General features: G+C 34.3%; 1 protein-coding gene across 1 annotated transcript in view; it reads right to left on the bottom strand.

Moving 5' to 3' along the window:
- Positions 1–3,702: 3,702 nt before the first annotated feature.
- Positions 3,703–25,839, bottom strand: part of VTA1 (vesicle trafficking 1) — a 64,144-nt gene continuing 42,007 nt past the window's right edge. The window contains exons 6-8 of the mRNA XM_045865640.3: positions 15,633–15,806; positions 10,467–10,547; positions 3,703–4,808 (exon numbers count right to left, since the gene is read on the bottom strand). Of these exons, the coding sequence (XP_045721596.1) occupies positions 4,663–4,808; positions 10,467–10,547; positions 15,633–15,806 (401 nt within the window). The 3' untranslated portion in view covers positions 3,703–4,662. The remainder of the gene's footprint in view (positions 4,809–10,466; positions 10,548–15,632; positions 15,807–25,839) is intronic.

The following is a 25,839-nucleotide window of genomic DNA, read 5'->3' as shown; positions in this document are numbered from 1 at the left end:
GAAGGTAAGGTCTAATGTATTTTTAAATAAAAATACTTAACATTGTAAATTTGAAATAAAAACAGTAATGTTATTTAAAATATAAAGGAAAGAATGGGAAACTCGGGTCTCCCTAGCAATGTGGGACACCCTCTCCAAGATGATATATTAATCCATTGCATTCAAATCCTGCTCATTTTCTCCCTGGACTCAATCCATTTACTACCAGGCCATTGGCTCCAGGCTGTGTGTTCACATTCTTTATTCACTGCCTTGCACCTGCAGTTAATTGGGACACATTGCCTAGATAACAGAAAAATCTGGCTGATACACCTCCCACTAATAATAGGGATCATGACCTTGATTGTGACCCATGACCTTGATAATGTGGAGTTCACTTAGAACATCTCACTATACTCACAATAATTTAACTGGTGATTTACCTACATGGACGATACACATTGTCTGAAATGGGTAGCCTGAGCTTAGAAACTTTCAGTATTAGCTGCATAGCTTCAGGCACATCTATTATCTGGTGGCTCAGTTTCCTCACCTATAAAACAGGGACAACAATAGGACCCACCTCTTAGGATCACTGGCAGGATTAAATGAATTAATACATGTAAAATACTTAGAATAGTGCCTGGTCCCTAGCGAGCACCTAAACGTTAGCTATTATCTTTACTATTATTAAAGTACTGCTCACTCGGAATTAGTCCTATTTAAATACAGTCCAGTGAATGAGCTTTCGGTCTCAGAATTCCATACAGACATGAGAGATTATAACCAACCAGGTAAGCATATCTCCATATGAGGGAGGTCTTAAAATTTTGTGATCTTTTAAGAACAGAACTTTTCTACTGGTGGAGGTTTACTTATGGTCCAAAGTAGATGATCTGATCCAATTGCTCTAATACATAACATGAGTAAAGTTAAAAAAATTTGGGGACGGGCAGGGGAAGCTACACAGATAACCCAAACTCTTCAACCCCTAGTCATTGTTCTTTCAGAGTTGAAGATATTTATAACAACACTGCTATTAGGGTGTAAGTTTCTTTAGAAAGAATAGCATATAACCTAATTTTAACACATACACAGTAACCTCAAATTTCTAGAAGTTATGATATATATACAGATAGATAGATAGATAGATAGGTATATACAGAGAGAGAAAGAGAGAGAGATCAATTCATATGAACACCCTAGGCTGTTAACTTTCAAGACCTGTAACTGGGGTCTTTTTCTTGGTGTAATCTTGAAGCCTGCATACTTCCTTGGCCATGCTAACCATGGGAACTGTTCTTGGCTTCTAGCTCCAGTTCAACAGTGATTTGGTGAGATGTCTGTGACAATCAGTGTAGATAGAACTTTATCTTATTTTTTCTTCCCCCTCTGTCTGCACTGGCAAAACAATGTTATCAAATAGTTTTACTCGGGATGGTCACAAGAACCTGGGAACATTGTACTTCAGCCTAAACGTTAGCAGAATTCGGCAACGAAATATCCCTACTGCAATTAACAACCACTCATTCTTTTCAGGTGTTCAGGTTAAAGACTTGGGAGTCAATCTTCACTCCTCCTATACTCATACCTCATACCAGTTTATCGGAAATACTGTGTCTGCTTTAAAAATAGCCAGAAACCAATGACATCCTATTACCTCCACAACTACCCCTGGTCTAAGCCATCATATTTTACCTTCATTATTGCAATACTCTTGTAACTGGTCTCCCAGCTTCCACTCTTACCCGCCTTATGGCCTAGTCTCCACACACAGTATGATCCTTTTAAAAGTTAAGTCACAATCAGGCCACTCTTCTGTTCAAAACCTCTCAAAAGATCCCCATCTTGTTCAGAGTAAAAGTCGGATCTCTTACAAAAAGCCTATATATGGTCCTAAGCCTGTGGCTCCCTTCACCAGCCTTCCTCACTTCTACCTTCTGACCTCTTCTCTACCTCCCTGGAGGAGCCTGGAATGCTCTTCCTCCTCCTTCCTTCTTCATGCAGTCACCTCAGTGAGGCCCATCCTGGCTATCCTACTACTTAAATATGCATGTCTCCACACACCTAAGCATTTCCTATCCCATACTCATTTTATCACTAATACAGAAACTCTGAACTTCCTGGCAAGTTCCCAGGTAATGCTGATGCCGGGGGTCCAGGAACCACACTTTGCGAACCACTGCTTCAGGAGAATCTCTCCTCCCAGATTCTCATTCTTTTGTGATTTGGGTAGGGCTAAATTACTTAAAACTTCAGGGACCTCCAGACTACCCAAGTGTCTCTTAACTCAGAATGCCAGGCCCCACCCTTACAGTTTTTTTCTGATTGGGTAGGACTGGGGCAAGAGCCTGAGATTTGCATTTCTAACAATTACCCTTTGAAAACCACTGGTTTCCTTGTTTCTGTTTCCTCTCCATAAGAATATAAACTCTGTGAGGCAGGAATTTTTTTCTTATTTTCCGCTGTTGTCTCATGCAAAGGACAATACCAGGTACATAGCAGCTGCTCAATAAATACATGTTGAATGACTAAATAAAAATCGCTTATCCTAGTGTTATATCAAAAAATGTCTAACTTTATCTTGCCAGATTCCATATGAAGAAATACAAAGCTAAAAGTACTTATAGTTTAATCCTCTCAGGCAAGAAAGCATTTTAAAGCAGTAAGACACAGAGACAACTGGGATTTCCTGATATATGGGAAATAAATTGTTGATAATTGACATTATTAATATTAAGGTTAATAACAATAAACATTTGTGGTCTGCTACCAACTGCTGAGCACTTCATGTAAAGTATCTTGTAACAAATTCTGAGGAAGCTAGCGATGTTGCTTCCATTTTAAATAAGTGCTGTTACACCACAGCCCACTTATCAGTGAACTCCAGGGTTTCCACATTATCTTCTCCCCTCAATGTGCCCTCCCAACTGGGAGCAACAAAGTAGGATGTAAAATAGGAGTTGACAGTTTTCTTTCTAGTGTCCAGACATGTTAAGATCTCAATTAAAATTTGCTGGATTTATTTACCTCTTGTAACACACGGAAGATAATCCTAGACTCTCTTCTACTACAATAAAGGTCCAGAGGAATGCATCAGAGCACCAGAGTTTTAGATGCAAATGTTGAACTCTACAGAGGTTCTAAGAATTTAGTTCTGAAAGATATGAACACATTTTTCAGGAGGCATGGTTTGTGGGGCTTGTATTTTCAATACCTTAGAATAGTTTATTCTGTCTGAATGTTCATTCTATCAAACCCTATGCAATAGCATTACACTTAGGCAAAGAAAAATTAAAAGACAAATGACTATGAGTTAATGATTCATTTTCTTTCAAAGAGACTGTTAGAACAGGGGTCAGCAAACTTCTTCTTACAGGGCCAAATAGTAAATATTTTAGACTTGCAGGCCATCTAATTCTGCAGTCAGGGAAAGCAAACACCGATTAAACATAAATGATGGGTATGGGTTTTTTTCAATAAAACTTTATTTACACAACAGGTGGTCTGCCTACTGACTATACATAGTTTGTGGACCCCTATGTTAAATGACTCCAATCTCAATGGGATGAACGAAATGGACCAGATAAATTTGGCAAATTTACCTCTTTCCTTTTAAAAACTGTTTTTTTACTATAGAAATATCCATATTCCTATATAAACATAATGACTTCAATAATGACAAACTCTAGCATGCAAATTAAAACACATCTGGCTCTGTAATAAGCTGAACAAGTTAAAAGAATCCTTTTATTTATTTTTTACACAGCACAAATGCAGGTGACACACAGTAAGTCCATAATCTCCCACAAAACTTAGAAATTTAACAACTGAGTCTAAATTCTTATAATCTTCTGCATCGCTCCTAGCTATACACTGTATGGAATCCATTCCATAGCAGCAGAGGAGAACCTTAACTTTAAGCACCAAATTTCCAGGCATTACTACAAATGTCTTTTTTTCATTCCCTAGTACATGCAGTCAAACTGCTTATGAATAAATACCAATTCACTTTAAGCTTCAATGGAGAAGGGAAAGCAGTTGGGAAACCAACATTATTCTTACATCTAAGAGTGATTCCACCTCTTTACCTTGTATTTTCTTCCATAAAGATTTTAACTTTTAATGTAGTGATATTAAACATGAACATAAATTTAATTTTGAACATAATCCCTTTCGGATTTATCGAACAGTTTAGGATGTTCATATTTGTTTTATAAATCCAGAGGAAAACAAAAACATGATCTCTAATCTAGCATATTCTGGCAATTTTTATTAAAAGTTAAATTTAGAATTTTATAGCAAAATAATATAGTCTGTGTGTCCAAATTATGATTAAAAAATCCCTAATTTATGTATATTAAGATACAATGCGAACCCCAATACATTTTATAGAAGTGTGTTTTCATTTCCTGAAGCAGGATTCAATGGGCATTTTTAGGATTTTGCTCACATCAGCCCTGTATATCCGGAGATTACTGGATCCACTAAATGGACAATGAAAACTGGTTGAGGCTGCTGCTGAATGCTTCAACAGGAATCTGATACACAGACACAGATTTCATTGTTATAGTCAATGCAACTGAAGTCTTCCTTAAAACTGTGCTCCTGATAGGCTGAAGATAGAGTAATGGACTGTTAGTTCTTTAAGCCAAAAATGCATGGATCTACTGTACAAAGGCTTCATTCTCTGCCTGTAGTTAGTAACTTGAGGGCCTTCTGTAGATTCTGCACAGCAGTGCTGACATCTTCATACTGCAAAGCACTGCCAGCATATTTGCAGTATTTCTGGGCTCTAGCAAAGTCCTCGGGTGTTAGACGGATATCCCCTAGAAGAAAAACAGAGTGATTAAGATATCTGTAGGAATCTAAAAAGTATTCTATTAGGTTAGGTAAATGCTTACATTTAAGATTGTAGGTTATATAAAAACATGAAGGTTTTTTTTTCAACCCCAGGTGTAAATATTTAACTAAGTATTTTCATGCTTTTCACTTTTTTTCTTACTAACATAAACCATACACGTGCCAATACTAATAACTTCTATGAAAAGATTTTTCTTCCAGAGGTAATAAACTAGAAGCCTTTATATTTTGATAAATTAACTGCAAAAAAATTATATTCTGTGTAAAAAAAGAATAGTAGCTTTGGTTTTCATACTAGAATTGCTGAGCCTCTCTTTTCATGGAACAATACACACAGACTAAACCATTCAACCCTCACTTGAACTAGAATATAAATATAATTCTCAATGAAAAAAATAAATAAAATTATTTAAAAAATTACATAAGTCATTTAACTTTTTTAGCATGTAAATATTTTGTTTGTGTGCCATCCATATAAAAACCTCTAGTTTAATTATCATTAAATTATAAAACTAAACATATAAACAACCTTTACAAATTATGTCCAAAATTTATTTTCACCAAGTTTTCCAGTTACACATATGATTAATAAGGGTAGAACCCGACTAAATAATCTGGGTAAAACCAAAAAAACAACTTCACTTGGGGCGCCTGGGTGGCTCAGTCGTTAAGCATCTGCCTTTGGCTCAGGTCATGATCCTAAGGGTCCTGGGATCGAGCCTCGCATCGGGCTCCCTGCTTGGCGGGAAGCCTGCTTCTCCCTCCCCCATTCCCCCTGCTTGTGTTCCCTCTCTCACTGTGTCTCTCTCTGTTCCAAGTAAATAAAACAAATCTTTAAGAAAACAAACAAAAAAACTTCACTTAATCAATCTAAGGTTTGAATATGTATTTCTAAAGATGAAATTAAAAACTGACTTTGTGCCTTGACTTCTGAAATACCATTTTCTTTAGAATTCTTTATAAGGATATTAAGAACAGATCAGAAAGAAGGCTGGGGCACAGAATATAACAAATAATGTATTTCAAATTCTGTTTATAAATGAAGTTAATATATTTCTATTCTGTTTATAAGCATGTACTTATAAAGACTACCTTTATATAGTTGCTTTTAATTTTGCTATATGTATGTATACATACATACACACACATACATACATACATACAATACATGGCATATAATGAAAACTCCGATATTACAAAGTAGGTAATGACTCCAGGTATCCAGATACTAAGTTCTGATCCAAATCATTATTTTCTAAAATTTTCAAGAGTTCTGAAACAATGTATCCTAAAGTTTCTAGGCCAAAGCCAGGCACTCATAAGTACTGAATAACTTTAATGAATGAATATAAAAATGCTGTGTGTACATTATTTCCTACATTTTAAAATAAAGTTCATACAGAATTAAACATTAATGAAATTTCAGATTTTAAGATAATACACATAGATCTACATGCAGTAATTAGCCCAGTGTGTGACATATAAAGTCTTTAAAAATTTTTTGATTATTAAAGATCACAGGTAGTCTTTACTGTTGTGAATAAGAGATTATATATTCCAATTTTGACAGATCGTTTCAATTTTCTTGAATTTCAGTCTTGCTTAAAAAGCAAGAAATACAAATCAATACACTAGTAAAATACAATTATACATATATATTTATATTTATTTATATTTTTATTATATTATTTATATTTATGTTTATTATTTTTATATTATTTGTATTTATTATATATATATATAAATATGTATAAACATTTTTCCACAAATCTTTTAGTATTTTAGTGCCTTGGCATTTGTTACCCATTAAACCTAAAAAACAATTATCCTGCAGTTGTTCTGTTGACAATTTAGTCAGGACACTTTAGGTTCTTCAATGGTTTTTCCAAATATATTAAGAGGTTCTAGTCATCTAAAGCTATACATCCTATCTAGGTGAGGGAGACGCCTTTGAAAATGGAGTTTACCCCACTACTCATTTCGTGCTTGAATAGCCCGTCCTCTTATCTCAGGGCAATCTTTAAGTATGTAGGGAAACCATTCAGAATTTATCGGACCTGCTGGAAGAAAGCCCCAATGATCAGAACTAATCTTATTTTTACAGCCTTAGCCTTAGCAGTGTTTTGCTGATATATCACTTATTTATTAATGAGATGTATGTAGTGGTAAGAACTCCATTACTATTTTAGTTTTTATAAGCTAAACTTATCCACCAATGATAAAACTATTTTAAAACACAAATATTGCACTTTTCATGAAATAACAATTTCAATATTCAGAAAATGTGAATGAAAATATTTTAATAGAAAAATATCATTACATGTATGTAATATATATAGCTTATAAACATGTATGAAATTATGTAACTATCATATAAAATATAACTAGATAATAACCAACTCAAAGACTCAGATATAAAATGTAACTTATAGATTTAAATAGAGATGCAAGACTTATTAATTAAAAATATAAAGAACTTAAAAAGCCATGTCAAATAGTTACTTTTGCTATTTTATAACACTTCAGGCTTCCCTTCATTTAACAAATATCATCTAAGAGTCATTAATAATAAAATGTGATTAAAATTTTAAATTAAATAAAAAGAAAATCTGCCTAATTATGATTCTTTTAACTTAGCATTTGAAAACTAGATAAAGTGGAAAATATATAAAAGGAGAAGAGAACAACTGTTCAATTTCAGTATCTGATGTTATATACAAAATAGTAAATACTGCTTAGAGCACCCAAATAAAAGCTGTTTTTTCTCTTATTAAAATTTACTAGAGGCCATAATCAGACCAGAGAGAGAGCACACTGTGGATGTAAAAGGTGTCTGAAGGAGTAAAGATGTTGTCTAACAGAGTGTCTCTTTTCTGAACTCTATGTTTAATATGTTGCCAATGGCTTCAGAGAAGACCGTCCTCATCACAGGGCTGCTTTTCTCCTCCACGGGGCAGAACAAGAAGGCAGAAGACAGCTAGAGCTATTACTCAAGTTCCCTATCACAGTGGGAAGAGCCTGGGTCAGCACTGGATCAAAGATAACATTTTTGGTGTGAAGAGAAATCCCTGCACACTCAGTTGACATAAGCATCCATTTCTAAGGCTAATTTATCTAATGTTATGATAGACCATAGAATACTTAATTGTAAAGATTACCCAAATGGGTCTTTAGAGACTCTTTCTTACTTAGCTAGGTAATTTTAGAAATTCATGTCAGGGGCCTTGGATAATCTGATCCTAATGTACTCTATTATCCTCGGACTTGAATGGAAAGCATGGGCAGAATCATAGGGGAACCATGTGATACGCAGTAAATCTTGGGAGTAAAGATAAAGCTCAGTACTGAACCCTTATATCCAGGCATTGCCAAGATATGTTTCTTAGAAATGGCAACACTAGAAGGATTAGAGGTAGAATTTGATTAGGTCAGGCACTGTGCTAATAAATTTGTTTCAGATATTCCATTTAATTCTCAAAAAAATTCATGAGGTAAGCGGTTATTCACACTCTAATACTAGAGAGAGAGATGTAAGTTAAAAAAGGAAATGTTCTGCTTCAACTACCTACCACCTTTCCGATTCCATTGTCAGCCTTTCCACAGTCAGTCACAAATTCACTACAGAAATGTTTAATGTATTAATACTAACGCACATACACTATGTGTATTAAAGGTGGTAAGTACTAAGCACTAAAGAGAAAAATGTTAGCAGGAAAGGGGTTCAGCGAGTATTTATTAGAGGTGGTGGTGAAGACAGTGATGGTTATGAAACTACTAGTTTTGGTATGAGTATTATCTAGAATTTTTCCATGTTCTTAAACACATACATACATGCAGGAAGGTAGTTTTAATATTTTTTTTCCTAAATAGGGTCATACTATATATAATGTTCTGCGACCTGTTTTTTTTTTTTACTTAATATGCTTAGGAGATCTTTTCACATCAAAGTTACCATATATATATATTTAATATCTGCTCAGTATTCCATATGACAAATGAACCATAATACCCCATTAATTAGCACTTAAAAGATTATTTTCTACTATTGCGATGATGTTGAAATAAAATATCCTTGTAAATTTTGTGTCCATGTCTGAGTATTTTTTCAAGACAGTAGAATATAGCAGGTTCAAAAAAATTACATTTGCAATTCTGATAGTGACATAGTGCTGCTGCGAAAACTTTACGAAGGTACATTTCCCACCAACAGCATGTGAGAGTCATTTCTTAGGACTTCAATGCCACTATATCTACTGTATACCAAAAAAAGGAACTATAAAAAAAGGGGGGAATGCCTTCAAATTTAGATGACACTACAGATTATTGATCCTTTAAAATATTTTTTTATCTATTGACATAAACCAAACCCAACTCATTCTAATTCTCAATTTCCCTGATTATGAATATGGCTGGGAAAGCTTTCATGTGTTCACTGAGTATCTGCATTCCCTATCATTTTCTCTGCCTGTTTTTTTCTATCGAATTAAGTTTCAGTTATTCATTTGTAGGAGCTCTTTATATATGCTCTGGACATTACTTCTTTATTTTTAAATTTCAATTTCTTCCTGGTCTATTAGTTGCATTCTAACAATGTAATGGGGAAGAAGGAGTCTTCTGTGGTATGAATTTTTCATTTTTCATTTGTCAAACCTGTTAAGACACAACTAAATCACATACAAGTATTGAGAGACAATATCTAATATATATTTTTTTCTCATAACCAATTGTTCTTTTTTTTTTTTTTGAGATCCTATTTGAGAGAGAAAGAGAGAAAGAACGAGTGGGTAGAGAGGTACAGGGAGAAGCAGACTCCCCACTGAGCAGGGAGCCCAATGTGGGGCTCCATCCCAGGACCTCAAGATCACAGCCCCAGCTGAAGTCAGACACTTAACTGACTGAGCCACCCAGGTGCCCCCCGAATAACCAATTGTTCAAACACCACTTTTGAATATATACTCTTGCCACACTGATCAAATGCCACATTCATCATTAATTTAATTCCTATAACGTGTGGTCTAATTTCCAGAGTCCCTATTCTGTTTCACTGATCTATCTATTTCAGGTATTTTCACATCAGATTTTAGGTGGGGCTTTTAAAATTGGGTGGGACTCCAGAGGGGAGTTTGGAAACCAAGTTTAACAGAGGAATATAGTATTCATTGGGCAGGTTATCTGGTCTGTCTACTAACAGATAAATATTTTCCACTATGTTCTTGGGTAACTTGCCAATTTATTACAGGTCCCTTTTTGTTTTTAACTATGGTCAGTTCCTCTTTTTGGATAATCTAATAATTTAGTATAGATAAGGAAGATCATAATCATAATACATGGTAATTTTTGAACTAAAGTAATCTAATATCAGCTTTCGTGATAGCTTTGGCTATTTCTGCCACTATATCCACTGTATACCAAAAAAAGGAACTATAAAAAAAGGGGGGAATGCCTTCAAATTTAGATATTTTTGATAATATGAAAGAATCTTGGTTCACTGGAGAATCCAGTGAATACAGACATTCAAAGAAATGTGTAAACATTCCAATATATAATACTCTTAAGTTACAATTAGAAAACAACACCCAAAACAAGAGGTACAATATATCTCAAAAAACAGTCAACTGACTTACCCTGGGAGACTGTACTGAAAAGTGCAGGATCAATAGCTGGAATAGTCTGTGGAGTAGGTTCGATAGTATTACTTGCTACACCTGCATCAGAAAACCACAAATGGGTATAAAAGTTATACCTCTTAATTATATACTAGGAAAATATTTAAAGGATCATGAAGGAATTCCATTTCTTAATTACTTTTTTGAAATCTTAATGAATTGTAATTTGACATACTTATTTGATGCTGGAGGCTGGTATAGAAAATATGCAGGAAATATATTCTGAGTGTTTACATACACACATGTCTAATGCAGATGGTCGTTATGTCTGCATACTATACTATTTCATGCATTTTTTACTTAGTATGTTTTAGCAATAATTCTAGATATATATATATATCTACCTTGTTATTTGACATGGCTACACAGAGTTCCATTCCAGGTATGAACCACAGTTTACAAAGCAGTCCTTTACTGATGGGCATTTAGGTTGTTTCCAATCTTTTGCTACTATAGATAATACTACAGTGAATAATCTGACACACTGTGTACATATACACACACATATATATGAATTCATTTATGGGAAAAAAATTTAAAGAAGTGTACCTGCAAAGTCAGGGGACATACAAGTTTTAAATTGACCAATTCAATGACTATCTTTTGCTTGATTTTGGTAAGTGCTAACCAAATATATTAAAGTATCACCATCCAACATAAATGTCCCCACAACACTTGCTTTTAAAGACACATAATTACATTAAAAAAAAAGGAATGCAAGATTTGAGAGGGATCTTCAGAGACTACCTAGTCAAGCCTAGTGCTTTGAAGCTGCTGCACCTAAAGCATAGGCAGATGATTATAAATTTTTCATATAACGTTAAAAAAAAAAAAGGTAAGTCTACAACCCACTCACAGATCAATCTAGGTATCAAGCCATTCCTTGCTAGGTAATTTGTGTTTTTGTCTAAATTAAAATTTTCCAAACAAATCCGTTTCTCTATGGAAAAGAAGTATTTTTACTGATCAGCACCTTTATATTATTAACTTTTAAATGCTTATTAGTACATCTTCATATGATTAATTAAGTAGGCAATATTAATTAACAAGAACAAAACAGAATTTACAGGGAGAAAATTTAGTTATGTAGCAAAATTTTATTTGAGTGATATTAAAAAAATAGGTAGTCTGCATTTTATTAAGAACTTCTAGTTACAGTCATTCAACTAAAGCTTGAACTGACAGCAGAGGGTGCTCAACACACCTCAAGCAGCAGTAAGAAGATGCCGCTTCCATTTGTCTTGATGCACATGAGCCAAGGCCTGTCCTTTCAGCAGCCGTCATGACACATTTCCATGGGGGCCTAGTGTATAGGTCCAACATAAGCTCATACATACTTGTTAAATTAGTAAAAGTGGCTTTTAGTTTATGTTATTTATTTATTTATTTTTTGAGATGCCCAAATCTGTTTTTCTTTCTTTCTGGATCTGGAAAGGTCTCATATGTCAATTCACAAATGGACTGCAACCCCAAAGACTGCAGTATGTTGGGAATATGTTGGGAGTGATGTGACCATAAAAACATTCATGGGGGAAAGCAGAACTATGTTGGAAATTTCTTCCTTTCTATTATTTAACAAAAAAGAAGTGTCAACAAATAAGTTCTGGCTAACTTTTAAGTAGATGGTTATGTAGCCTATTAAGTGGGATTAATACACATTCAAGAATTAAACATTACAAGATTTCTAATTAAGTACTGAATTTAAATTGTTCTATTGTCTACACAGTCTGGGGATTCTGAAAAGGGAGAAATGGGTGTTGGTTAGAAAACTAGAGAAGATTATCCAGCATTATAATTAAACAGACCCCTTAGGGGAGTAGCATTTGGAGAGGCAGAGAAAAAGGGAGAAAGACACGTTAGATACAAGGGACACTATAAGCAAAGTTGAGAAAATAGGAGGATTAGGTTGAATAACCCAATTACACCTCAGTATAATCACGCAAAATAGCATTGATAGAAGTGGTCAGGACAAAATATTAACAACTGTGAAAGCTGTGTAGGAAAACTCAAATGCAGTACTTCTCATACATAAAAGAACAACAATAAAAGAGCTAAGTTTTTGATCTACGTATAAGGAGCCGCATTTATAATCAAAAGGCTAGCATTCATTGTAACATAATTCTAATATTTGATCTAATTACTGAGACCTTCGTCCTCAATACGTATAGGCTGTATAAAGCATGTGTTTCAAAAGAAAGGACAAACCATCCGCTCTATCACCTCCATCTGACCGTCCACAGTGGTTAAGAGCCCAGAGGCACTCTGCCTGCTTAAACAATCGCTCACTGCACTCCTCGCACCCCTGTGCTTTTTGGTGGAAGAACTAAAAACCATATATTAGTACATACTATTCTTTTCAGCTATCTTGAGGATTTCCCTTTGATAAAAGTACATCCTGGATCTTTATATGAGGGAAAGTAAATCAATCTTAAAGTGAGTAAGAGGGGAAACATCTGCTATACTTATAAACTAAAAATGTTATTTCATTTGCTATTAGCCAAAATGTTTTACTGTTTTAAATATAATAGAAAAAAAATCTGCCAGCTAAAAGGAGATTCCAATATCGCAAACCAATTTTAAGGGGCAAAATATTGTGAGAAAAGTAGATTTTGATTTAACAGGGTTTTAGTTCCTTGGAGGAAGAGACACAGAAAGGAGGTGGCAAAACATAAAGTCAGAAAGACGTGGGTTCAAACTCTGTCACTAATAGATATGTTTGTATGTTTATGTTCATGGGATAATTGTTTAATTTCTTTACAGTGTGTAAACTAGGGACAGCAATATCTAATATAGTTAATATAGTTGCTGTAAGAATTAATTCATAAAATAGCTATGATAATTTTGTAAATGCTAAGTCTGTAAGAGTGTATATAAAGCAACAAGATAGGACCTCACCCTAAAAAAGTTTCAAGGTTTTTAGTTTTATGTGCTCACTCTGAGGAACAAAAAAGAAAAAAAAATAAGGCTCATGCCAGAGTTAATTGGAGAAAGATGAACTGTTCATGCCAGAAAACTTTCTAATAGAAGACTACCTCCTCAATATCTGTTTATGTATGTCAAAGATATTCTAAGCAGGAGATAACGGTCTATTAGTTTGAACATATGAAACTACTAAGATTTTATCACTTATGTTATATAAAAGCAGCAATTTCATATGGTTCAACCGAATACAGCCCTCCCAGAAGTAAGCTTTCTCTCTTCTATATACACACTGTATGACTATATATAAAATATATGTATATAGGTGCCTGTATCAGAATTCTGCCCTAAGATAAATTGTCTAACATGGTACCCTTTAGGCAACTTTTTTTTAAGGTCAATATCCTACCCCCAAAGGTGACACTTCCCTTGATTCACAAAATGATTTTAAGTGTTCATTAGCTTGCTCTTAAATACCCTGTCTTTGGCACAGAGATAGGAAGGAAGAGAGAAAAAAAAAAAAAGGAAAAGGAAGCTAATTTGCTGAACACTGATTTTGTGATTAGGCACAGTAGTGAATTTTCAAATTTTTTCTCCTTTAATAATTAAAATCACTATGAGAAGTATGGTTAATTTCATTTTAGAAAGAGGCAAAACCTAGACTGAGAAGCTGAATAACATCTGAGTTTGTGGTTTAGCAAGGGGCAGGAACTAATAACCAATACTATTTGACTTCAAAATACATTTTATTCACACTTTGCCCTTCTATAAAAATAGTGTGTCAGGAGCTCCTGGTTAGTGTTTAAATTCAATAGAATAGAGTAGTATTTATCTAAGGCAAATACATCTAAGTAGCTGGTATTGCTTATATTATTCTACACTGGAAATACTGAATATTTCTGTAAGAAAATAAAATATTTATAACAGTGTTCTGTGAAATTTTACTTACAAAACAAACTCAAATTGGTCTATTAAACTCATCATACAGCCATAAAGCAAAGCAAAGTCAGAGTAAAATATACAGAATGATGACACAAAAGAGATCAGTGTTAAAATAATCATATTCATCAATATTCTTCAAGACAAAAATAACAGCAATATTTGTAGATAATATAAAGTTAAAAGTTTTAAAATAGGAGGAAAGAAATTAATAATAATTGGTGCTATAATAGTCAAATAGAAAACTTTTAAATGTTATTCAACTCATGCAAAATAAGCTAAAATGGTTTGGGTAAACTGAGGCTGAAAATCTTAAAGTCAGTGAAGAAATGGTGTGGTACTTAACAGAAACCGCAGAAATGAGGGCTCAAAGAATGACTTTTATCCTATGAATTAAATATTTTGAAATGTTTGTATGGTTTACTACCATAGATTACATTTATGCTGAGATAAAAGAAGTATTTTAAGAACAATTTTTGGAAAAACTTCAACATGTAAATTATGGCTTTAAATGCCCTTCTATCTCAAGGTAAGGATGACACTTTGTCAACAATACAAGTAAATGGAAGAGTATCTGTCTGCAATTTTAAAAATTATCTTTCATTTACTGACACTGACTCATTACTAGAGACTAGTGTTGTTAGATCTTTTCCATGAAAACACAGACATACAGTATTGATTATTCAAAGACAGTAGCTATCACTTCCCTTTCTTTTCTTCAGTCAACTGTTTATAATATTAAAAGAAATAACCCACACCCCCTCTTTTTGGTTGTGATTCCCCTGCTATTGAGATTTTCTGCCTCAATGCCTGCTCCCTTCATCAATAATATCTACGTTGAGGGCAGAGGTCCTAAGGAAATAAGGCAAGAAAAATCAAATCTTGCTGACACAGTGGGACGCTGACCAACACATACTATGATAGATCCGCACAACTCAGTGCTAATCTTGGACAGTGAAGGGCAAAGAAAGGGAGGGGAAGAAAGAGAAAACAGTACCACACACGAAAAGCACAGAAGCTATTCTTAGTAATAAAATATAAAGTTAATAGTAACATATGTAAATGTTTGGTCACTTCTCAAAAAACTAAAGGACAAACAACAATAAAACTTAAACAAAAAGGACTGTACATTTTTTGTAGGTTCAAATAGAATTTAAAGATCTTATTATGCTTCATGACCATCACGATCAGTCAAAAACACAATAAAAAGTGCAGTCCTTATTTATGAAAGGAGAGTTCAAAACTCGTTAAGCTTCAATTTCCTACCTGTGCTGTGAGGCACTTCCGCTGGTGTGTTAGCTGGAGCGTGCGCGCCGGGAGGAATCTGTATGCCAGAGAAGCTGCTGGATGGCATGCTGCCTGGGTCGTAAGTCGAAGATGACGGCTGAGGCGACTGAGTTGGCAGGGATGTTGCTCCAGTATCTTCATTTTCTTCAACATCTATTATATAATTTACATGTAAAGTTAAATTAGGTATTTGGAAGAAAAATGCCAAACATTCTTATTTTGCTATACAGACGTGATGAACAGACCTTCTGATGCAATTCTATTTAATGCAATTAATGAGTAGGCTCTAGCTCTTAAAATAATAGTTTTAATTGTTTTCGTTTCTTAAATCACTTAATTATGCCTGGCAATATGACTGTCACTTCAAGTTAATACTTTACAATTCTATTAAAATCTTTGCATATAGTATGTTTTTCTTAAAACTAAATTTTCTTTAAACTCACTCTTTAAACTTAAGATGAAGAGGGTATTTTTGGCAAGACATGTCACATTTATGCTATCCATAGACTTTCTTTTTCTTTTCTTTTTTTTTAAGATTTTATTTATTTATTCGACAGAGAGAGACAGAGAGAGAGGGAACACAAGCAGGGGGAGTGGGAGAGGGAGAAGCAGGCTTCCCGCCGAGCAGGGAGCCCTATGTGGGGCTCGATCCCAGGAGCTGGGATCATGACCTGAGCCCAAGGCAGACGTTTAACGACTGGGCCACTCAGGCGCCCCTAGACTTTATTTTTCTGACAGCTGCCTTTTAATCAGTATTCACTGTTCACACTAGCTATTAAATGATTACCTGTGTGTTTGTTGTAGGTTAATCAACAAAAACAAAGGAATGAAATTTCACAGAGCTACCTGCACAGAAAGTAGTAAGTAGTAAGAGACTTTGTGTTGAATCGCTTCTCGGTCTTTTGGCTACGATCAAGTGTAGAGACTCTGTGTTGGTAAGTTCTGAAATACAGACTTAAAATATACTATATTATTAGCCGAATCTGAAAGCTACTCTGGGAAAATTAAATATTGATAATCTATTTAAAATGACAATTAGCCACTTTTGGGAATCTTCATAATTTAAAATGTAAGCGAGAGCAAGAGATTTCTGAAATCAATTTATTTCCTATCACATTTTTAAATAACTTTTTTTGTTTGATCATAACCATATTACATATTCAATGTGGATAATTTTAAACAACCAAAAAAAAAATCCTACCTACTCTGAAATACACATTTTACTAAGTAACCTTGTAGATGTATTCATACTTTATATACACTAAAATAATTCTCTCTTATATTAGAGAACTATAACATTTATACATCCTGGGAAGGAGCCCCTCCCTCCAATTTTTAAAGGCACTAGAAAGTGACTAAAAGCTGGCAGAAACTAGAGTGAAGGTGGCCCTTTGGAGAGGAAATCTCACCGGGTAAGGTCTGCTTTCATGTGGCTTTTCACCCGCAGGCACTCAACAGTCTGTGCAAAAGAAAGAGCTGCGGAGAAGTGAGCCTTGAAATGTGTGTATAAACCCCAACTAAATACTGTATGACCCTGAACTATGCATGCACACTCTGGGAAGATTCTAGAGTGTCCTGGTGAGAGCAATAGCCTTAAAGCTGAAAGAAGGACAGGCAGTGTTTGAGTTCAGGCATGTTAACTGCCTGCTAGAACAAGAATCAAGAACTTGCAGAGGAAGATGAGAAAATGCAGAGGAGCTACAAGACGTTATCAACAATGAAAATTAACAGAAATAAAGGGGGGTGGGAGGAAGAAAATGTGACCCGAGTTAGGAGAAAAAGAGAGTCTATAGAAGAAGACCCAAATGACCCAGATATTAGCAAAAAATTAGTGAAAAATAAATAAATAAATAACATTAAAGCAGGTACTATAAATATGTTCAACGCCATAGAGACAAATGTAGTCATAATGAATGAAAGAGGAAATACTCACCAGAGAAAAGAAACTAAGAGGAGACAAAAACAGATGGGACTAACAGAAAACAAACGATAACGATAGACTTAAATCTAACTACAGCAATAATTACATTAAATTAAGTGGACCAAACACAATTTTGAAGGCTGATGTTGACAGACTAAACAAACAAATGAACAAAACCCAAACCAAAAAACACCTATATGCTTTAAGACTCAGATATATTTATAGTAAAAGGATGAACATAGATAAATTATGTAAATACCAGGCAGACAAAAGCTGAAGTAGCTAAATCCAGTAACAGACACAACAGAATTCATTTCAAGGAGTATTGCGGGTGCAATAGACAAGAAAAAGAAAAGATATAAAGATTGGAAAGAAAGAAGCAAAACTGCCTCTCTTTGCAGATAACAGGATTATCTACACAGAAACTCCCAAGGAATCTATAAAGCAACCACCAGAATAGGTAAATTTAGCAAGGTTGTGCAATAAAACATCATTATACAAAAATCAACTGTATTTCATACATTAGAAGTAAACAAGGGAATGAAAAAAACCAAATACTCGGAAACAAATTTAACAAAAGAGGCACAAAATCTCTTTTCTGAAAAATACAAAATATTGCCGATAGAAATTAATGAAGGCTTAATAAATGCAAAGATACACCATATTCATGTAATGAAAGACTCAGTTTTGTTAAGGTATCAATTCTCCCTAAATTTATCTATCAATTCAATGCAATATCAATCCTAATTCCAGCCAGCTGTTTTTTATTTTAATAGACACTGAAAAACCTACTTCCAAATTTATGGTGAAACTCAAAGGCCACAGAATAACTAAGAACATCTTGAGAAAGAAGAGAAGAGTTGGACAACTTATGCCATCTGACTCCAAGGTTTACTGTAAAAAGGTGGAAGGCAGTGTGCTGTTGGTACAGACCAGAAAAATAGACCAATGTAATTGAACAGAATCCAGAAATAGAATCACACTTACATGGTTAATTGAATTTTTGACAGAGAAACCAAAGAAATTCAACAAGGAAAGGAAAATGCATAACAAATGGTGATGGAATAATAGGCTATCCTTAGGGGGGAAATAATCCTGAATCTAGCCTACCTCCCACTATACGCATGAAAAGATTTAAGGTCTTTCACAAACCTAAAAGTAACCGCTCAAATGATAAATCTTCAGGATTAAAAATATAAAAGAATTTTTAAGGTAGAGGTAGATAGAGATTTCATGGGACATAAGAAGTAGCCCTAAAAATTTTTAAATTATAAATTAGACTTCACCAGGATTAATGATTTTTGGTAATTAAAAGACAGTTAAGAAAACAAGTAGGGAAACAACAGACCGGGAGTAAATATTTGTAAAACAGGTATCTGACAAAGGACTTCTAGTCATAATTTATAAATAATTCAATAATAAAACAACAGACAACCCATGAAAAATGGGCAGGTATATTAATGTCCACAGTAGTATTCACAACAACCAAAAGGTAGAAACAACCAAAATGTTCATCAATGGATGAAGAAATACAATGTGTAGGGACATACAATGGAATATTATTCAGCCTTTGGAATGAAATTCTAAAACATCCTGTAACATGGATGAACCTTGAAGACATTACAATAAATGAAATAAGCCAGTCACAAAAGGACAGATACTGTAGGATTCCATGTATATGAGGTACCTAGAATAGTCAAATTCACAAAGACAGAAAACAGAACAGTCGTCAGTGACCAGGGGCTAGGAATGGATAGGGTAACGGGGACTTACAGTTTAATGGGTACAGAGTTTCAATTTGAGAAGACGAAAAATGTTCTGGAGATAGATGGTGGTGACAGGCTGAATAATACGAATTTGCTTAATGCCACTGAGCCGTACATTTAAATGATTAAAATGGTAAACTTTGTTATGTATAATTTACCCCAACAAAAAAGAATGGGCAAAAGATTTAAACAGACACTTCACAAATAAAGATATATGAAAAGCCAGTAAACACATAGAAGAGAGTTCAATATCGCTTAGCCATTGGGGAAAAAAGGCTAATTAAACCACAAATGAAGAACCACTATATAAGGATCAGAATGGCTAAATTTAAAAATACTGACAATTACTAAGGGCTAGCAAGGATAGAGAGAGACAGAAACTCTAATACATGGCTGATGAAACTGTAAATGGTACAAGGACTTTAGAAAATGCTTTGGGAGTTTTATATATAACCCAACAATTCTATTCTAGCTATTGACCCACAGCAATGAAACACATCCACCTGTTCACATATAATGTGAAGTATGTCTAAAAACCGTATGTATTTAAATGTCAAGAAGCTTAATTCATCATAACCTCAAACTAGAAACAGCCATTATGTTCATTAGCAGATGAACTGATAAACAAATTATGGTATCCATACTATGAAATACTACTCAGCAGTAAAAAAGAGTGGACTACTGATACACAAGACACAAGAAACAGATGAATCTCACAGACGTGCTGAAAGAAGCTAGGTGCATAACAACATCGTGGGATTTCATTTACACAGTGTTCTAAATCAGACAAAACTAATTTTTTTTTTTTTAGATTTTTTTTTTTTTAATTTATTTGCGAGAGAGAATGAGAGAGAGCATGAGAGGGAGGAGGGTCAGAGGGAGAAGCAGACTCCCTGCTGAGCAGGGAGCCCGATGCGGGACTCGATCCCGGGACTCCAGGATCATGACCTGAGCCGAAGGCAGTCGCTTAACCAACTGAGCCACCCAGGCGCCCCAAAACTAATTTTTGATTAAACAAACAACTAAATCAGTTGTTTCTCAAGGTGGGAATGGGCTGGGAAAGAGTATGAGGTAATTTTGGGGGATAATGGAAATGTTCTTTATTTAGAAGGTGTGTGTGTCAAAATTCACTGAGTCACTGAATTACACTACTAAGCAAACAGTAAACTTTAATTTGTATTTGTAGATGCTAAAGATAATGGGGTAATGTTTCATTAAAAATAGGGTATTTACATGGTCTCAAAGGGACTTATTCCACAATAACTTATTAACACAAACAGCTTATTAATAACCAAGGAAAATCATTTTAAAGTGTAATAACTGAGAGAATACCACATTATCTGAGCAGCAGTTAATATCACCAATATTTCACCAATATTAGACACTTCCAATGCAAGGTAGGGGACACAATCTCATTCTGGCAGATTTCTGCTAAACATGCATAACTGCAATCTAATTATGAGGCAACATCAGGCAAACCCAAATTGAGGGACAGTCTATAACTAGCCTGTATTCTTCAAAAACACTGGGCCAAGAAACACCTAGAAAGGCTGAAGAACCATTCCACATGAAAGGAACTACGGAGACATGAAAGTTAGATGCAGTGGTTGATCCTGGACTGTATCTTGGACGAGGGACAAAAAGCCACAAAGGAGATTACTGAATCAATTGTATCAAACTCGAATGAAGTACTTAGAAGCAAAAGAGCGCAACTCCAATTCATTTTCAAATACTTCAAAAAATGTATATATGTAAAATTATATCCTTTTGTAGAGCCATAACCCATTTCTGAGGAGATACTGTTAAAAGTTATGACATTAACACTAGATTAGGGCACTTTAAGATTACATTTTAGATGAACAATGTATTGACTTACTTTGTATCTCCTATGTTCTCCAACTACAGGTCTTAATTAGCAGCAAATACTTATTGAGACTAAAAAATGTTGAAGTTAACTGTATCTTAGGGTTTCCCAAAAAAGGAAAATTTTAAATTAGTAGAAATATAAGAAATTACCTTCTTTAGTTTTTACTGAATATAATTGGTTAATTACGACCACTTAAAAATAATACCAATTTGCAGGTACTGAAATGAAACGGACATGAAACCTAGAGTGTGAATGTTAACAGAATTCCTTCCCTTCAGTTGAGCCTTATTTTTTTTCCTGGAACACTATTTTTTTTTTTTTTTTACTAATCATATGGTTTCCTTATGTACTTTTTGACAATATGACTTAATTCCACATAGCAGTATTTTCAGAAGTAAGTATCTTTCTCTTTTTTCTTACTCTAAGGTATAATATCTATTATTTTTTAATGGTTTTACTAGAAATTCAATTCCAGAATAACAGAGAATTAGACTTTTGTTAAACATAATACCTTTTATTAATTTAAGAACATAAGAGAATATAATGGTATACTGAGAAAAAAAAATCAAGGTTTTAAAGACTTTTCTCTTACATATTCAGATTTGAGAACATCTTCTTAGAGCCATAAACCACTTCTTAGCAGATATTGTTAGATATTATGACATTAACACTTGATTAAGTTACCAGGTTACATTTTAAGTTATTTGAAAAAGCATACAGTGAAAATATTCTCCTTTATATTTTAAAGGATTATTGGTATTCTTTAACTCCCTATTTTCTACTACCTAGAGGCTCTATAAAAACTGAATAAAAATAATGAATAGAAATTACAAGCTCTACTTAAGCTAATTTTTGGAAAACATAACAAAAATTACATATATCTAATCATCTACTAAGTTAGTATTATAAAGAGCCTAAAACCACCATTTCACAACAAAAGAGATCATGATAATAATCAAAATGAAGTCACTGATACTGAAAGAATATCTAGGGAAAAAAAAACAAAACACTGATTATTTATTAGGCATATCAATGTACCTAAAATGACACATCTGAAATGCTTCTGAAAAGTAAAATATGTTTAAAACAAAAAATGTATTTTCATGGTATATTTAATATATGTATAACCATATACAAGAAATAAAGTATCTTTCAAATCAGATGTTTGAAGGTAATGATAAATACAAGATGATTACATTTACTACAAATATGTGTATGTAAAAGGTACCTTAAATATAATCAGGTAATAAAAGTGGTTCAGCTTCAGTTTCCAATTTAATATAATTACTAAATGTGAAGAAAGGTTCCATCTTTGGCCTTAGTTCTTAAACTATCCATCCTCCCTGGGTGAAGAAACATTTTACTTTGGCTTCATCTCTTGCTTTTAGGCTGACAACTCCAAAGTTCTATTTTTAGCCCAGAATTTTCTCCTGCAATCTTTGGAAGAGTATCTAATTGCCAGTTGGGAGTTCTGCAAGTAGTAATCACATGAGCATCTCAGTATCTTTTCTTAATTTTTCCCACCAAACCTGCTCATCTTGTATTAGTCATTTCTTTGAAAGGCTGGAAACTTAGGGATCATCTTCCATTTCCTCCCTCATTAAAGTGTTCTGTGTTCTATGTTCTACTGATTACATTTCCTTCTTTATCCCCATGGTCTATATCTCACCCAGGCTTTTGTTATTTGTAATTTAGGTCACTAATAGCCCCTGAATTCATCTCACAATCTGCAGAATTATCTTTCTCCAATTCACTCTCAAAAATCAGCCCCCCACACACTGATCTTACAGTCTTAGCCAGTTCTCAATCTGCCTCCCTGCTGCTTTTGAAGTGTTTTTGTTTTGTTTTTAAAGTTGTGGCATCCTTCCTTTTTGTTTACCTGACTTAATTCAACTTCTCTTTTGAGACTCAGCTCAGGCACAGTCTCTTACTACCATGTATTACAACTACTTATTAAAACTGTTGTACCCCATGAGGATGTAAGCTCTTGTAAGTAAAGGATCATGTCTTTTATTCATCCCCGGTATCCAGCTAACGCTGACAAAATGACATTAAAAAGTAAGTTTCTTTAAAAATGAATGAAAAACAATTACATTTTAAAAATGTAAGAACAAGGATATGTCCTGGGAAGTGGGAGTTCATTCCAAATTTAGGGCTCTACATCATGTCTAAAGCACAGAAATGTTTCTCATAATATTGGTACTATGTTCTCAAGAGAATGTGAAATTAATAGTTATGTTTCCTGGCTGAGAAATTTTCTTATAAAACTCAGTGGGAAAGATATAGGTATTAATATCGAATATCAAACTGGTTGAAGGAAAAAAATGCATCTGCTTAAATGTAGAATAAAAGCACAGACTTTAGAATTAGAAGATTTGGGTTCAAATCTTGAATTTCATTAACTAGTTATTAGAGCTTGAACAGGGATGCCCAGCTACCTTCAGAAGCTATGAGAACTAGATTAGCTAATACATGTAAAATATCTAGCACAATGCCCAATAATACCAAGTGCTCCATAAATAATAAATATTAACATAAATTATGAAGATACTTTATTAAGTGCTATACATTTTATAAGACTTTATATACATACATAAAATAGCTCTGCAGAAATTCAGATGAAGGAGAAAACATCACAGATATGCAGCATTCAGATAGGTAAAAAAAAAGATGAGCAATTTAGGGGGCAGAAATGGTTTTATAATTAAAGAGACAAAGGTACTTTCTGGCTATTAACATCTATGACTATAATATACAGGTGCTAGGAAATAAACTGTGCCCCCCGCCCCCGCCCAAATTCATATGCTCAAGCCCTAATCACCAATGTGACTATATTTGGAGATAGGCTCTTCAGAAGGTAACTAAGGTTAAATGAGTCATAAGAGTGGAGTCCTATTCTAATAGAACTGTGGCCTTAGAAGAAGAAGGAAAAATCTGTTTCTCTCTCTCTCATATGAGAACAAAGAGAAGGCTGATGTCTGAAAGCCAGGAAGTGGGCACTCACCAGCAACTGAACCCTGCTCCACTTTGATATTGGACTTTCCAGCCTCTAGGCCCCTGAGAAAATAAATGCCACCCCAGTCCATGGTGTTTTGTTATGGCAGCCTGACCCACTCAAGAAAATACAAGACAGGAACAGAAAATAAAACCGGTAAAGTAGGTTGATGCCACATTGTGGTGATTCTTGCTTGGTAGCCTGAGGATCTTGGGTATTTTCTTGTGGACACTTGTTAACAGTAGGACAGACATAAAACATTCCTGATAATGGTCAGTATTAAAGTAGGAAAGGAAGGATGTAAAAAACACAGGCACTGGGTATAAAAAAACAAACAAAAAAACCCAAACACCCATAGGACTCAAGAGGAAGAGGGCCAGGACTCAAGTTCTAGTTCTCCTTTGTGATTCTATGTCCTTAGGCAGGTTCCATGTGGAACCTCAACTTCCTCCTGTGGACAAGAGCAAAAACATAAGCTATTCCCAAGGGATTTCTATGGGCATGCGATAAGTGAAAATGATTTGTAAGCTTTAAGGCACTATATGAACGCAAGGGATTTATTACAGAAAATGACTGTAAGGAGAATTCTGTGTGAAAAAGACTGTTAAAACATTAGATAAGGACATACGAAGTGTGCTTCAGGAACAGAGAGCAAAAAGTGAACTTGAACTGCTGTATGAAAGCTTGCATCTCTAGAAGATAAACTGCAAATAATTTACAGAGTATCCATATATAAAACTGCAGTGTACCTTTTTCACCAAATGGCACTGTAACATTCTAAGTAGCCCTCTGCGTAATAAATAAATAGAACAAAAAGGTTTTCTTGTCTTCCCCCACTTGTTCTCTCCTCCTATCTCCTTTGCTCTTTTAAAGGCAGGTTTATTGAGGTATAATTTACATACAGTAAAATTCATACCTCTTGGGTATACAGTTTTGACATAAAGCTTATATAATGTATAACCACTACTTCTGGTAATCTCCAAACCTTTCCCATGTTCCTTTGTAGTAAATCCCTCCCTCACCCCAGGTACTCACTTACCTGATTTGTGTCCCTAGAGCACTGCCTTCTCTAGAAAGTTATATAAATACAATCATATAGTGTATATGTAGTCTTCTGTGTTTGGCTTCTTTCACTTAGCAAAATGCTTCTGAAATTAGTCCATACCATACTGTTGCAAATATCAACAGATTATGGCATCTGAATTATTTCTAGTTTTGGGCAATTACAAATAAAGCTGCGGTAATAGTTAACAGGCCTTTGTATGGACATATGTTTGCATTTCTCTTGAGTAAAAAAATACCTAGAAGTGGGGCTGCTAGACATTGTGTCAAGTATATTTTTAATTTTATACAAAACTGCCAGACCGTTTTCCTTTTCTTTTCCAATGAGTAATGTATGAGAGTTCCGGCTACCTGGCATTCTCGTCAGCACCTGGGACTATGAGTTTGTTCAATTTTAGCCCTAGATTCTAGTAGTAGGTATGATGTATCTCGCTATAGTCTTAATTTGTTTTTCCCTAATGACTAAAGATTTCAGCATCTTTTCATGTGCTTATTTGCTACCCATTTGTTCTAAATTGATATATGGAAATACTCAACATAGCTGTTATATTTTGTTATGGATACATATACAGCAT

Source organism: Mirounga angustirostris, unplaced genomic scaffold (genome assembly GCF_029215605.1).
Source record: "Mirounga angustirostris isolate CCGP_5_RB_7025 unplaced genomic scaffold, mMirAng1.0.hap1 SCAF_8, whole genome shotgun sequence".
NCBI classification, from domain to species: domain Eukaryota; kingdom Metazoa; phylum Chordata; class Mammalia; order Carnivora; family Phocidae; genus Mirounga; species Mirounga angustirostris.
The sequence above is the reverse complement of the archived record's forward strand: the minus strand, read 5'-3'. Positions and strand labels throughout refer to the sequence as shown.